Raw genomic sequence first — 16,263 nt, forward strand, 5'->3', positions numbered from 1 at the left:
TAAACCCTCATTACAAATATGAATGCACCTGGGAAAATTCAGGTGTTAGGAAAACCACAGACTCTGCTCAACGGAGCTGTGCAAAATAGTGATAAGATCAGATGAGTCATGCACCATTTTGGCTGGGTGAGTGCCTTTGTGTCGTACATCAGGAGAATTGTACAGAACATTTTGCATCCGTGCTTTGGGGACTCTTGTCCCCTTAGATCAGGGGTGTCAAACTCATGTTAGTTCAGGGGCTACATTCACCCCAGTATGATCTCAAGTGGGCCAGACCAGTAAAATAACACCAGTGAAAAAAGTAAAATTACATTATGATAATGTTTATATCTACAATGTTTCCTTAAAAATCTGAATAACATGAACAACTTGAAATGTCTTAAGAAAAACAAGTGCAGTTTTAACAATATTCTGCATCAGTTTATCAGTTTATCATTTACACATGTGCATTACAACTTACATTACAATTACAAATACATATAATATTTAGTATCAGGCAGAATATTTGTAAAATTGCATGTACTTCTCTTAAGACATTTCAGGTTGTTCATATTTGTTTAGGTTATTCACATTTTTTGCAAAAGGATAGTTTATTAATGTAAACATTTTCATGTAATTTTACTTTTTTTCACTAAATCAAAGATAAAATCTGCAGTTTTCATTATTTAGAGGTTATTGTGATGATAATATTTTACTGGTTTGATCCAGTTGAGATTTAATTGTTCTGTATGTGGAACCTGAATTAAAATGATTTTTACACCATTGATTGTTAATGTCTTCAGTGTAATTCATCCCACGGGCCAGATTGGACCCTTTGGTGGGCCAGATTTGGCCCCGGGCTGTATGTTTGACACCTGTGCCTTAGATGGAGTGGTCGGTGTAATCACATACAATTTCTGCATGAAAAGTTATAAGAAGAAAAGTTGGGGAAATTTTCCTTAGCTTTACATGTGCATCACTGGTTTACATTTTATTAAGAAATATAACTAGTGTTAGAAAGTTTTCAAGTATTATGGGAAGCTGTAATTTATTGAAGCTGAAAAAGACAGGATCGTAGGAAGAATGACATTAAGTATGACATATAATTTTCATTTGATTTACATTTAAATGTCTACACTCAAAGAATTAGCCTTTCAGACCAATACTCCTTTGAACAGTTCATCCAATCCAACGTCCAAAGTCCAGTGTCCTGGCCCACCTACTGACCCATTCACCCCCAGAGTCGCTAAACATCCCTGGGTGGGTTTTGGGTGGGATGATTTTATCCTTATAGCCAATGAGCATCATGCTTCCCTGCAGTGAAAAAAACAGTTTGGTGCTGCCTCGTAGACAACCCACTGACACCCAACGTTAATGCGGAATTCAACAGTGTAGGCTACTGATATGAGACTGTATCAAGGAATTCATGTTGGAAAGCAAACAATAAACAACTGACCAGAATAACATACACTACCGGTTAAAAGTCTGGACTCACCTTCTCATTTAAATGGCATGAGATGGACCACAGATGGCCAACAAGTGCTCAGCATCACTGGGAACTCCTTCAAGACTTTTGGAAAACATTTCAGGTGACAACCTCATGAAGCTCATTGTGAGAATGCCAAGAATGTGCAAAGCAGTAATTTTGAAGCATCTAAAATATAAATCATGCTTTGTGTTATGTTACACTTTTTTTAACTACATAATTCCATATGTGTTCGTTCATAGTTTTGATGCCTTCTGTGAGAATCTACAATATAAATAGTCATGAAAATAAAAAAATAAAAAAAAACAGCTGAGTCTAAACTTTTGACCGGTAGCGTAGCTCTAAAATTAAGTGCATGCTTGTGCAATTTTAAGGTAAATGTAATTCATATCTTTATTGTAAATTCAACAGTGCAATTCTGCCCATTTGTTTCTTGAAATGTTAGGGGAAGTTCAGCTTCCGTTGCTATCTCAAAGCATTCGCCTCTGGTTGAAGTTGTCCAATAAGTGCCATTCTCCCCTACATCCACTTCTATCTTTTCTCTTAATTCTCTTGAGTTTGTAATTAGACTTATTCAGTGATCCATACTGTCCATACTAGACTCTATTTTTCAACACTTACAGAATAATTTCTAGGACAATACATTTTTCATCAGCAGTACTTAATATAAGAGTGCACTTGTCGATACAGCTTGTGAATAATTTGTGAGGAATCATCCCCGCCTACTCTATGTTCATTAGAAAACACTCTCTTTGTTTCCAATCATAGACTGAAGGTTTGTAGAGGCATATGATGTTGTGGAGACCCATTTTCTTTGTTTTTATTTCACTAAAAACAATGCTCTTTTGCTTATTTTGGACTTAAATTTTAATGCATACTATATAGGAAATACAGAGATTAGCCATGACGACCACTGACAAGATAAGTGGTAATAATATTGATTATTTCATTACAATGACACCTTTCACTGGGTTGGATATATTGGGTGGTAAGTGAACATTTAGTCCTTGAACTTGATGTGTTGGAACTGAGCCACATAGGGAAGCTTTGACCAGGTCCATATTGTAACAGTGATGATCCGTCAGAGCACCTCCACAACTGCAGGTCTTGTTGGGTGTTCCTGTCTGTAGTATTTAGTTAGTTAGTTTATTTAGGTACCTATTAGCTTTTACATCACTGCAGCAGCTCTTCTTCCTGGGGTCTTTTTAAATATTACAATTCACATTTAATACATTACAACAGGGGTGTCAAACTCATTTTAGTTCAGGGGCCACATTCATCTAAATTTGATCTGAAGTGGGCCGAACCAGTAAAATAATAACACGATAATATATAAATAATGTCAACTCCAAACTTTTCTCTATGGTTTAGAGTGGAAAAAAAAAAAAAATTACGGTATGAAAAGGTTTATATCTCCAAACTATCCTTTCAAAAGATGTGAATAACATGAACAAACTGAAAAAATAAGTGTAATTTTAACAATATTATGCCTCAGTTTATCACTTGCACATGTGCATTAGAACTTACAGATCACAGTGGATCTACAAACACACAAAACATTTAGTAACAGGCAGAATATTATTAAAATTGTACTTACTTCTCTTAAGAAATTTCCGGGTTGTTCATATTTGTTCAGGTGAATCACATTTTTTGCAAAATTACACATTGTTTTAGTGTAAATACATGAAAATATTTACATTTACAAAGAGAAAAATTTGGAGTTGTCATTACTTAGATGTTATTATGATAGTATTTTACTGGTCCTGCCCACTTTAGATTGAATTGGTCTGAATGTGGAATCTGAACTAAAAGGATTGTTAGTGTAATTTTTGCATTTCACTAATTCATCCCAAGGGCCGGACTGGACCCTTTTGGTGGGCCGGATTTGGCCCCCGGGCCGCATGTTTGACACCTGTGCATTACAAGATCATGGAAGTACAATGATACATTCAGATGAGAAATGCAATTTCCATATGTCTTCACACACACAGTATAGAAATGCCATCATGAACTGCTACACAGTGACATCACTTTCAGTTACTAGACAACCTCAGACAGAGTGCTTTGGAATTCTCTCGTTTAGCCTCATCACCAGGTTCAGAGATGACACAACCATAATTAGTTGATAAAATTTCTCATTAAATACCTACCACAGACAGATTAAGGAAGGACATCCCAATCTCAGGACATTTGATCATCTGTGGGAGGGATTAGATGAATAAATCTGATCTATGGTCTATGGTCCAGATAACGCAGCACACCTTCAGAAGTCTGGTAGAGTCCAAGCCTCGGGTCAGAGCTGTTTCTGTGGAAAAAGGTGGACCTACACAACATTAGACAGGTGGTAATAATGTTCAGCTCCCAGAGATGCTTGATTGGTTGAGATCCTGTTGTTCTTTAGATACTTTTGGTCGGTCCCAACCACTTTACATTTAGAATGAACAAGAACTGAAAAGAATCTGAACCATTCATTTGACCATCATAATTTCTCTCCTTGTCACAGTTGCTCCGATCCAGACTTATGCCCGTTTTGCTGCTTCTAACACATTAATAATGAGGGCTGAATGTTCACTTGTTACTTAATGTATCCCACCCACTGACAGGCCCCATTGGAATGAGATAATCACAATTACAGTTTTTCTCCATTGCTTTGGCACATTATTCGGAACAGAAATTACATTCTCAAAACTCTAAGATCATTTGGCGAAAGAGTCTTACAGTTCAGTACAACACCGTCGTTCACTTCCAAAAGCTCAGATCTCTCCCAAAACAGTTCACGTATGCTCCAAACTAAATTCATTTTCCACATAAATAGTCAGTGAAACCAAAAAGACAAAGATCCTTCTCCATTGTTTTGCCTCATTTCTTGAAACAGACCCAACATTCTCAACACTCCTTTGTGCTTTTGCCAAAATAACCTGGATGCTTCCGCACAACACAATGGTTCACCTGCAAAAGCTCATATCTCTCCCAAAACAATTCACTCATGTGTCAAAATGAAATGCCTTTCTCATATAAATAGTCAGTGCCCCCAAAATGCAGCGTCCCTTTGGCATTGTGTAAACACCACAAGTCAAAATGTTCAGATGTTTGGTCACGATGGCTGAGGAACACTGAAATATCCCTCATGTCCAGCTCTCAGTCTTAGCCCAGTCCTTCATTGACATTGGTTACTGTACTAGTTTCTGTTGTCTAGCTAACAGAATACAATTGTGTATAAAACTACAAAAAAAAAAAAAAAAGGATTTTACGGTAAGAGTAGGTTTGACATCACACATTGCATTCATACCACCAAGGAAATTGTAACCATTTCAATTCACACACATATAAAGTAACTTACATACATCAGAGTAAAAAGAAAATGCATACAATATAATATACTGTAATATAAACAAATAAACAAAAAAATAAGGAAAATCATATAAAGCACACAGTGCTGTAAATAAAGCTTTCACAACCAACATTTCTTCATTGGTTGCTGTCCTCATTGTCCCTCTCCTGGCCACCCTCCTTGCCCTCCTCGCCCTCCTGGCCGTCCACACACTGCTGTCTGTCCAGCCACAGATTCTCCTCCATATCACAGCATATATTCTCCCTTGCAATGCAACAAGGGAAGAAACGGCGTGCATGTTGCAACCATCCCCTACACCAGGGATGTCAAACGCCGGTCCTCAAGGGCCGGTATCCTGCATGTTTTAGATATTTTCCTCTTCCAGCACACCTGGTTTAATTAATGATCAGCTCATCACCAAGCTCTGCAAACACCTGATAAAGATGTAATGGCTTCCAGGTGTGATGGAAGAGGGAAATATCTAAAACATGCAGGATACCGGCCCTCAGGGACTGGAGTTTGACACCCCTGCCCTACACTGGTCTCCTGTAATGTCTTCACACTGTAAAAAAGGGGTGTCTAAAAACAAGATAAAAGCACTAAATCTGGGGGAAAAGGTACTCAAAACAAGTGAAATATCTTTCCATGCAGCAAGATAATTTTACTTGACAAGATTTCTTGAATTAAGATTATTAAATCTAGAAATAAGCATGTCTACAGATGTATGAACACTTAAAATAACAAATTAACTCTTAAAGCAAGATAAATATCTAACACTTCTAAATCTAAGTTTGTTTTTTTTTATCTTGGTAAGAATCAAATAATTTGCAGTACACACACAGTGTCCATTGCACGGAGCAGGGACTTCTGATTTTGAGCCTGATTCTCATATACTCTCCATCTTGAAGCAGAGAAAAACTCCTCAATAGGACTGAGAAAAGGCAAAGAAGGTGGTGGGAACACATGTCCATCCTTGGATGAGTAGTGAACCAGGCCCTGAGGTGGATTCATTCACATTGTCCCACACAAGGACACAGTTTGGTAGGTGAGGCTCTTTGAGACCTTTCTCATTTTCAGGGATCAAATCTGAATAACAGTCAAATATTCCAAGAGATTCATATATGGTAATCATGGTATTATCTTCTTGACTAATGTTGACAATTGAACAGACTATTGTGCATGTGATGACTTATACAATGAAATGATGCTGGTATATTTTGAAGAGAACAACCATTAGACTGAGAATAAACAGTCAGTTTAGATCAACAAGATCTATTCACCTGGGAATTGTGCCGTATGTAGGCTAACTGTACTTAGTCATTTTCAAAGATGTACTGAGGCGTCAATCATACATAATGAAATCAATGAGAAATTCAATTCTGTTGTGAACAATTACCAAATGGTTTGGAGGTCTGTCCATGATATTTTGAGAATGTTATTTCTGTTTTAAGAAATGAGCCAAACCAATGGAGAAAAAGTGTAATACCACTTTAACAGCCTGTCAGTGGTCATAATGGTCATAACATTATGATTGATTGGTGTATATAAGTTGTTATAATAATAATAATAATAATAATAATAATAATAATAATAATAATAATAATAATAATGAAAGCCTTGTACAAAAAAGAGGCACAGATAAAGCATGTTTGGCTGCAGTGTATTCTCCTTTGTGTGCACATTTGAAAGGCTATTACTCTAAGTCACTGTTTCTCAAACTGTGTGTGTGGGGGTGGGGTGGGGCCCACTGGGGTGGGTTACAATATTGTTGGGGTTGAGGGGGGCCTGCAGATTTTTCATCCCCCAGGGGGCCCAACAGAAAAAAACTGAGAACCACTGCTCGAAGTGTAGCTCAGATATTCTGATAAACATTCATTCATAAACCACATTTATGATTGTTTTCAATTTTCAGCTGAAAGACAGAGATTACCTGTATGAGGCATCACGTCCTCCCACTCACAGACCTTGAATAACATCTATGATTGTGATTGGAAAGGTAATTACTACAGGAGTGACACACAATAGAAGGACAGTGCATGTGTGTTTGGTATTTGCTTATCCATATTTCAGAATTTAAAGGTTGTAAAAGGGCAAAAACGTGGCAAAGCTTTTGTGTGGTTGATTCATTCTACCTCATCTTCGTGAATCTGTTGCTGTTCACGTGTGAGGGAAGTGACTGCAGACAAGATAAACTGCACTGGGAAATAACAGGCCACTTTGCCCTCTCCTTTTATTTAATGTCACAATACATACATGTGTTCACAAAGCAATTTACAGCAGAGCAGCAAACATACTGCGAAAGAAATGCTGAAGTCAAACACCGGTTTAATTTGATTATAAATATCCTGCTGCAGTGCACATTAAAGTGTGGAAAACTCAGGTGTCCCACTGGCCACAATAACACAAATATATACTCAACAGACTGACATTTATTTTTTACAGTCTACATGGGTGACTGTGTAGGTGTATGAGCTTCAAAGTAAAAATTCACTTATCACTTTGAACTAGTGAAACATTCTTTGCTGGATTGTGTGGAAAATCAGCCCACAGTGGGATTTGGGATCCCACTGACTGGAGGCTCTGATCAAGATGTAGAATGTGCTTGCCCTTCAAGGGTGGCATGTTGTATGAAAGAGTTTTTCAGTGTTAATAAGGCTTCAGTTTTAGCATGTGTGTAAATGATATGAGGACACAGCAGGCAACATAAGGATAAAAAGCTGAACCCCACATTTTTATTAGGGTTGGGCTCTATAGCCAAAATCTTCTATAATGGTGTCTGTAATTTGGAAGAATGCTAACAGTTTATATTACAATATAGTTGTGTAAATTCAACTGAAATGGTTTAGAATAATCATAGTTTACTTTACACTTGTTAATTTTACTTTCATCTTCCAAATTCTATACAACCAATTCCCTACGTGTCATATTCAACATCATCCATTTTTATTTCCTCCGCCAAGAGGTATTGTGATCCCTTTGCTTTGTGTGTTTGTTTGTTTGTTTGCATGTTTGTTTGTTTGTTTGTTTGTTTGCATGCTTGTTTGTTTGCATGTTTGTTTGTTTGTTAGTAACTTTATGGGAAAACTATAACAACCATCTTTACCAAATTTTACCCATAGATAGGCCTAGGCCCTGGGACAAACCCATTAATTTTTGGGCCAAGTAGGCCAAAGTTCAAGGTCACAAAATCTCAAATTTTCCTATCTCTCATCACTGAGCAATTTTCAAAAATTCATAAAAAATTCAAAACGACGCCGATTAGCCTCCAATTCGATACACCCGTAGCTTATAACAATGTCTTGTATCTGGCACAAAATTGTTCACATCCACTGTGGAATGTGGACTCTGTGGACATTTCAATTTAACATTAAAAATCTCATTTATGACTCATTTTTCAATAAAACTCAACAGATATTGATTGGAATTTAACATAATTTGACATACACATCACTGATACCAAGCTTCAACTTTTTCTGCTGTATGGAACAACCTTGAAACTGTTTAATTTAAAAAGAAATAGTCGATCCATACATGCACACCATTCAGGGTGCTTGGCGGAGGTTTGCCATCTCTGAACACTTGTTTTGTTTGTGTTGCCTTCAAGGACATTTCCATTTCCTGTGTCATTGCAATGTGAGAGAATGCAAAGCACCTAAAAATCTCCATAAATAGTGTGATTAGTTACACAACATGATAACGCTCAAGCACAGTACAAAACAATTTATATTCTTTTATAATCAGGAGCCATCATGTCATCATTCAATTCAAGAGTTTAGAGTTATCTTGATTTAGGGTTTGGGTTAAAGGGGCTGTATGTAGTATTTATACTTTACTATGAACGACCAAGAGTTATCATTAGATTGTTTAGAATAAATGGTTCTGAATTTATGCCAAAGACACCAGTATATTGGATGGTACAGATATGACCTGAATCTATTTACACAGATGAACTGTCTATTTACTTATGTGACCCCTAGCTGGAGTAGTGAGTCATTCTGTCAGATAGTCTCCCATGGTCAGGAAAACTAATGCCACAGGGCCTTTGACCAAAATGTTAGAAAGCAACCAGATGGGATGAGAACCGCTAAGAAACAACTTTTAGAGTATATAGCCCCTTTTACACAGCACCTCTGTTACGGGAATATTTCACCTTTATTCGGGAACGTCTGTGTAAATGAAATGGTGGGATCATTTGGTCTCACCCCAGATAGCAAAGAGATACTGGAACGGATCTGGAACAGAATCGCATCCCGACTCGGCCCGAAACCGTTTGGCAGATCCGTCCCAAACACACATCGGGCCAAAACAGGTACTGCTCCACGTAACGGATCTTCTACAGAAACGATCCAGCTCTGGCCCAGGTCCGTTCAATCACATCTAGAATATACACAAGAATCATGTTGGCCCAGATTTGTATTACGACTCTGGTCCAGGTTCATATTACGATTCTGGTCCAGATCAGCATTACAACTTTGAAAATCAGTCTTGGTTGTGGGATGGGAGACTGTTCTGGGCCAAATCCGTAAGCCAGCACAACTCCGGAACTGCTAGAGAGAGCTGAAAGACGGATCAGATGCAGATTTGGTCCAAAGTCAGAAAAAGGATGTAAAGGCTTTAATGCGGATCTGGCCAAAAGGTAATTGCTATCTGGGACCTTTATTGCAGCTTTGTAACGCCTCTGGAGGTAGTAACAAAGCTGTGATAAAGGTGGAATCATGATTCCGGAATGCTATGTAAAAGGAACACCTCTCTTTCCGCAACCAAAGTTTGACATTTTGATGAAGTATTGCATGTGTGGCCCCTGCGCTGGGGGGGTTTAAAATGAGCGTGGGCCGTGTACAGTAAACAGACATATCATCGTGACCAGAAAGATGTCGAACAGGGAAACGCTGAGATCCACGAGCTGTTGTCATTTCAGGGGGAGGACTCTATCCATGCTAACATTTGTGGAATGGTGAAAGATCAACTCTGGAGAGGTTAGCAACACCACTATGCTCTGAGTATTTCCAACGCGGAAGTTATACGTCACACTATACACTGTGGTGCGTCACCGCCCCTTTTGATTCCAGAACACAGGTCCGCTGTGTGAAAACCCAGCCTGGCTCACCTCTGTTACTCCTCTGGCTTGGCTGTGGAAATCAGTCAGTGGTGGAAAAAAGATGGAGTCACCATCTCACCTTTTTTCCTGGGATCTCTGTGTAAAAGTGGCTAAACAAAGTGCATAAGCTGACAAAACTAGAAGTACTGCTGATGTTTTCACCACGGGTCACAGCTCTAAATTAACAGGATCGAGTTTATTGCTAAAATTGCAGGATTTCGTCTCCACTGGTGAGCTTGATTACAAAGGTTGCGAACATATAAAGTTACTGGTAGTTATGTTATTTTGTTTCCTAAGTTCAAAGTTTTTTGATCCACAGTTAAGTTAAGACTTGGATGATTCTAAACTAATCTTTAGTGCAGCTATTAAAAAGACAAAACGTGTGGAAAACGGGGGTGATTTGTAGTTTCACTGTGTCAGTTTTCTGTCTAAAAACAGAAATAAGATAACAGAGCTATACTGTAAAATATTGGCAAACGCAGTAACCTACATCAATATTAGAAGACTGTTATTTTCATTGGCTGTCAAAACAACAAGCTGTCAGTTTGTATTTGGCTTGAGAAAGCTTGAGAATACCATAGAACAGATGTGTGCTGTGTTTACCAATGAGCTTTATACTGTATTCAATGAGTGATACGGTTTGTGGATTCATAGTGTTGATTGGTTGATGGTTTTAGTATTCATAAGTGTGTTCTGGTACATGACATCCCTTTGGAATATCAATACTACATACAGCCCCTTTAGATTAATGTAAAGTGCTTTAAATGTGAGAAAACCTAATATGTTTTTAACTGATAGTGAAATCGTCAGACAGAAAAAGGTTAGAAAAATGGCACCAATGAAAACACAACTTCTTTCCCTTTAGTATGAACAGAGTAAATCACATATTAATGTCTTTGTGAACCATAACCAGACTGGGTGGTGCTTCCTCTACTCTCCTCCCTCTGAGGGCCCGAGTCAGAACGTTCTGGACAGAGTGAGATACTCTGACCAGGAGCTCCTTCAGTCCAGCTCTGTACTCTTTGCGGATCAGGCAGTAGAGCACAGGGTTGAGGCAGCTGTTAGCATGAGCTAGACACACAGTCAGCGGGAAAGCATAGGCCTGGGTGTTGTAGAAGGCTTTACTGAACGGCACTAAGTCAAACTTAATCAGCACCCCCCACAATGTCAGAGCCTGGTTTGGCAGCCAGCAGAGGAAGAAGGACAGAACTACGATGGTGACGGAGCGAGTGACTTTGGAGCGACGGCGGTGGCGACCCTTCTCGTACTCTGACCTCTCCATGACGCCCCCGCTGACCACGCTGCCAACAATGCGGCGGCTCAGTATGAACCTCAGCAGCAGGAGGTAGCAGACACTGATGATAATCAAGGGCACAACAAATCCTAGAAGGACTTTCTGTGTTTGATAGAGTCCGAGTAAGACTTGGGGATCCCAGCGTCCTGAATCTGAGTCTGAAAATCGCACCAGGCATAGCTCATCATCTGCAGATACCTGTGAAAACAAGAGCAGGTCCATAAGCTTTGACAGAAACTCTGACTCATGTACTCAATGAAAAATGTATTTGAGAGAGATGCTAAAGTCCCAACTGTAATCAATTTTACAATCACAAAGCCTCATGAACACTAATGCACATCTTTGAGTTCCCTGTTGTTTTAGCAGAATTCCCTGACAAAACACAGACTCGGGTTCACCTGTTATGTATGAAAGATCAGATACTCACACCACATGGGAATGATGCATGTACAGCGGTTTGTTCATTTAAGTACATAGTGAATTTGAGGCCAAACTGACAGATATTCAGCCTCAGTGAGTTCAAGATTAATATTTAACTGTGGATCAGCTAAAGTAGACTCAAAAGGCAATGACATCCAAAAATGAATATCTTAAATATTCAGTCTGGAGATCCTTAAAACATCAAGAATTATAAGCAGAGTCAGGCTTGTTAAAAAGTGTCAGGACTCATTGAGTTTTCTACAACACATTTTTGCAGGATGTTTCACCATAAAAGCCTCATCACGAAGTCTGAAACCCAAGAGGACCATTCATTTTAAACAGTGTATTTTCAATTTCTGGTAAATTATGAGAAGAAAATAATAAGAGGAAAAAGGCAACGGAGGATTAATTCACAACTCCCCTGAAAGACTAGATATCTGCTGAACAGAACAACTAAGTCAAAGGAGTACAAACCTAAATGAATATACTATATATAAATCAGTCTAAATCACTGAACATCAAAAACAACAGTAAAAAATCCATAACCTATCTGTGGTTTTCATTAGTTTCCAGTTGATAAACCTGATTGTCTTTGGTCACTCTCAGAGTCAAGTTCTGCTGAAATATATTGGTGCAGATTTATCACTAATGTAAAGGTCATGCATTCTCACTATTAACTGTCCTCAAATTAATTTGTTTACATTTTTTGGTAACTGAGGTTTATTTACTACAACTCATGTCATAACCAGTGCAGATTTTCCTCATTATTTGCAGCTCTAAATGTCAATGTATATCTTGGTGAGTTATTCTCTCTCTCTCTCTCTCTCTCTCTCTCTCTCTCTCTCTCTCTCTCTCTCTCTCTCTCTCTCTCACACACACACACACACACACACACACACGTGGACTTGACAATTCAGTCTAATGCAGTAGTTTCCAACCTTTTCTGACTCATGACCCCATTTTATCATCACAAATTTCTGGCAACCCCACACATTCAAAACAGAGACTTTTTTTTTTTTTCTAAAATTAATTTGTTTTTGATCATGTAATAGTTTGCTATATATGTTGCAAATAAATGTTAATTTTAGATGACATTTAGGCTATATAATATATATTATTATGGACAGAGGCAGAAAAGCCAGGTGGAGATTACTGCACATTTTCCTTGGTCAGGATATGTACAGTCAGTCCAGCTTGGATTTACAAGGCTGACAATTAATACTGAACAAACAAGAACTCAAACTATGAATTATGAAAGAGCTGCGGCATCTGAAACCAACCACAATGAACATTTGAAAGATAAACAGTACCACAGTGCTTCAGTTTCAGCCTCGGAGTTTGTCATGTCTTTTATGGATTGTGGATGTCTCTCTCAATTCATCATATATTTTTTATTTGTAAGTTTGTTTGTTTTTGTATCAATTACTAGAAATTTCAGGCGACCCCATGTAGGGTCCCGATCCCAAGGTTGAAAAACACTGGTCTACACTGTAAAAAATGACTGTAGAATTAACACTAAAAAAATTGTAAAATTGCAACATAAAAAACTGTAAGTGACAATACAATGTAAAGTTGTTTATTTGAAAAGATTTTTGTTTTAACGATTAAATCAAATATAGCTGCAGTTTTTACAGGAAAAGTATGTGAACAAAACCAGATTTGTATGTAAAAAATTATGTATTTCTATTGTTTTTAGAAAATAAAACTGTAAATTGAAAAACAAAGTGGTGCCATTTAAACTGCAAGACCATAATGTTGAAATAATGGCCTATTTGCTTTTTTTTTTTCTTTATAAATTAATGGGTTGGTAGAACTGGTAGAGCGGCTCTTCCAATAACCAAAGGGTTGGTGGTTCGAATCCTGGCTTCAACTGTCCATATGTCAAAGTGTCCATGGAAGACACTGAACCTTAAATCATTCCCAGTTGGACCTGGTGGCTTTGGAAAGTGCTTTGGACACCATGAAGGTGTAGAAAATGTGCTAAATAAGTGCAGTCCATTTACCTTTTCGATCCAATGTTAAATCTACATGTTTAAAATGTTAAATCTACATGTTACTCCGTAAATATTAAAATGTTTATAGTTGGATGTGTTTTTTACAGTATTGTTCTGGTAACCACAGCTGCCAGTTTTTTTCCGTAAAAACAACAGGATTTTTTTTACAGTGTAATGTTTCCATTACAAACCTGGACTGTAGTGGAGTAGAAAGCATGAGGCAGCGTAGCCACCAGTGACACCACCCAAATGGCCAAACTCGCCCACTTGGCCCTAGTGGTGGCGATCCTCGGACTCTCCATCTTCAAAGAGGTGACCAGAGAATGGTAACGTGTCACGCTCATGGCCGTGAGGAAAAACACGCTGGCGTACATGTTCAGGGTAGTGACCGAGCTCACAATCTTACACATGACCCGACCAAAGGGCCAACGGAAGTCCAGCACAGTGTCCACAGCCCAGAAGGGCAGGGTGAGAACAAACTGGAGGTCCGTCAGAGCCAGGCTCATCACAAAACTATCAATAGATGAGTGATGGTGACCCCTGCGGCGGGAGTGGAGCAGGAAGAGGGCCAGGAGGTTCCCCACCAGCCCCAGGACGCACACCACCAGGTAGACCAGAGCAATGAGGATACGCACCTGTCAGACACATAGAAGGAGACGGACTGTGAGGACTCAGTTTGGAAAGTTGCCACAAGAGATCATGAATGCACAATCAAACATTAACCCTTTCATGCATGAATTATGAGAACCTCAGTTAATATTTTTTCTTGAGTGTTTTTATTGCTTTTTAGGCATTAAAAAAAACAATGCAATTGATTTTTTTATGAACCTATTTTTCATGGAGTTACAAAAACGTCCACTCAACTGGACACCATGTGTTTAATTTCTGAAGCAAAGAAACATGTATTTAAAACTCATCATCAGAAAGTGATATACTGTGTGAAAACTATGAAATAAAAACATTTTTAATGCCCCTAATCTGATGTTTTCTCACATTTTATCCTACTTAAGTACTAGTTATTATTCATTTCAAGGAGATAATATCCTCTGAGACCCAGGAAATTGATAATTTTAGCTTTTTTACACTAAAAAATTGTCTTGATTGGAAACTGCAAAATGCAACATTTTTTTCAGATACATTTTTTAAATAATTTTTATTTATTGATCGATTTTTTAATGGAATGTCCTTTGCAATGGGCAGCATTTTAGTTAAACTGTCAAACTTTTGTCCCCTATAGAGGTCAAAATGCATTGCTGGGTTTCAGGAGGATATGCAAAAAAAAAAAAAAAAAAGTTTCAGAAAACTGTTAATTACAGTCTCATAACAATTAGCAATCGATTTACACTAAAACATGTTACTGCAGATCAGGTTTATCAAGAACAGCAAAGTTACAGTAATGATATGAATTGCAGTTTTTGGGATGATGCATAATCGTCCACTATATTGGTTGATATGGAACTAAAACAACAAAACCCATGAATGCGCAAGAGAACAGCTGTCCACTGTAGTGACCATGATGCATGAAAGGGTTAATGAAAGGAAAATACGTCCGAAATATAGGTGAAATAGCCATAAACACACATTTACAGCAGTTTTTTTTCATATTATTCATCTGGAATTAGAATTCTTGTTAAATAAATCCTAAAGTAAACCTACAGCCAGGTTCGCGCTGTCTCCGTGCAGGTCCAGGGAGGATTCTTTGGACAGGATGTGGAGCCAGCAGTTCAGGGAGAGGTTAAAAGCTGCCGGGTTGGAGGCTGCTCCTGTGGGGTTGACCAGTTTGGTGATTTCGCCTTCATCCTCTTCACCTCCGCACACACTCAGCGTGGTCAGAGGTCCGGAGGCGCTGCTGTTGGTCTGCATGTTTCTGCACAGAAAAGGCGAGTTACTTGGAGAAGTTCAGCAGGGTTTCCTCCAGACTAACTTCCAAAAAGATGCAGCACAGAGGTAAGTGTGAAGATCCCCATCATCCTCAAACAGTGAATATTTATAGATTTTTTTCTTTTTTCTTTTTTTTCCCCCCAAAAACCTCAGAGGGACATCAACGTTGCATAATTGATCTCAGTGTTCTCCGTGCGTAAATGCGCTTCTTCTACTCGCATGGTATCATTTCCCCCAAGTAAAAGAGCGGTGCAGAATAAGGATTGATCAGTGGTATCCTACTTTAACCCTGCTCTCCCAGACGCTTTCAGCATCCTGAGGCTGCAGGCTTTTATACTCGCGGATTCTCATCCACCGCTCCGTTGCGCACCACTGGATGCGCACATGGACACATCAATATATACACACCATCCCTGTGCTCTTATGATTATTTGACACAGTATATATTAGTCAGGAGTAAAGCTCTCAGAGGACGCAGATAATGCCAATTTCTCATCCGTGAGATCAGAACAGTGACATATTTCTTTTCTGCACAGCTCCTGGTGGTAAACAAACAGAGGAAGCCTGTTTTAATTGTGTGAAAAATAAACAGTAGCAGCAAAACACAGGAGAGTACTCATAATTTGAGAGGCTGTGGAGATTTCGCATTACCCAAATTTCGAACCACTCGTAGACGTTTTTGTGTGTCTGTATGTAGAGTGAAACTTTGGAACAGTCTGGACATCCAACACAAGCAATGCCAAAATATCCACCGATTTAAACTGTTATAAAAAAAAATAT

General features: G+C 38.5%; 1 protein-coding gene across 1 annotated transcript; it reads right to left on the reverse strand.

The window, feature by feature from the left end:
• Window positions 1-10,053: 10,053 nt before the first annotated feature.
• Window positions 10,054-15,767, reverse strand: LOC115436939 (relaxin-3 receptor 1-like). Its single transcript, XM_030159959.1, has 3 exons — window positions 15,259-15,767; window positions 13,794-14,237; window positions 10,054-11,386 (listed from the first exon to the last, which is right to left on the reverse strand). The coding sequence occupies exons 1-3, from the start codon at window positions 15,463-15,465 to the stop codon at window positions 10,775-10,777; spliced, it is 1,263 nt and encodes a 420-aa protein (XP_030015819.1). The 5' UTR covers window positions 15,466-15,767; the 3' UTR covers window positions 10,054-10,774.
• Between the last annotated feature and the right edge of the window lie 496 nt (window positions 15,768-16,263).

This window comes from Sphaeramia orbicularis, chromosome 17, assembly GCF_902148855.1.
Source record: "Sphaeramia orbicularis chromosome 17, fSphaOr1.1, whole genome shotgun sequence".
In the NCBI taxonomy this organism is placed as follows: Eukaryota; Metazoa; Chordata; class Actinopteri; order Kurtiformes; family Apogonidae; genus Sphaeramia; species Sphaeramia orbicularis.

Coding starts and splice junctions, on each gene's coding strand:
- LOC115436939 (XM_030159959.1), bottom strand. CDS start 15,465: ATGCAGACCAACAGCAGCGCCTCCGGACCTCTGACCACGCTGAGTGTG. Junction 14,238..15,258: donor GAGACAGCGCGAACCTGGCT/GTAGGTTTACTT, acceptor TGTGTCTGACAG/GTGCGTATCCTCATTGCTCT. Junction 11,387..13,793: donor TCTACTCCACTACAGTCCAG/GTTTGTAATGGA, acceptor TTGTTTTCACAG/GTATCTGCAGATGATGAGCT.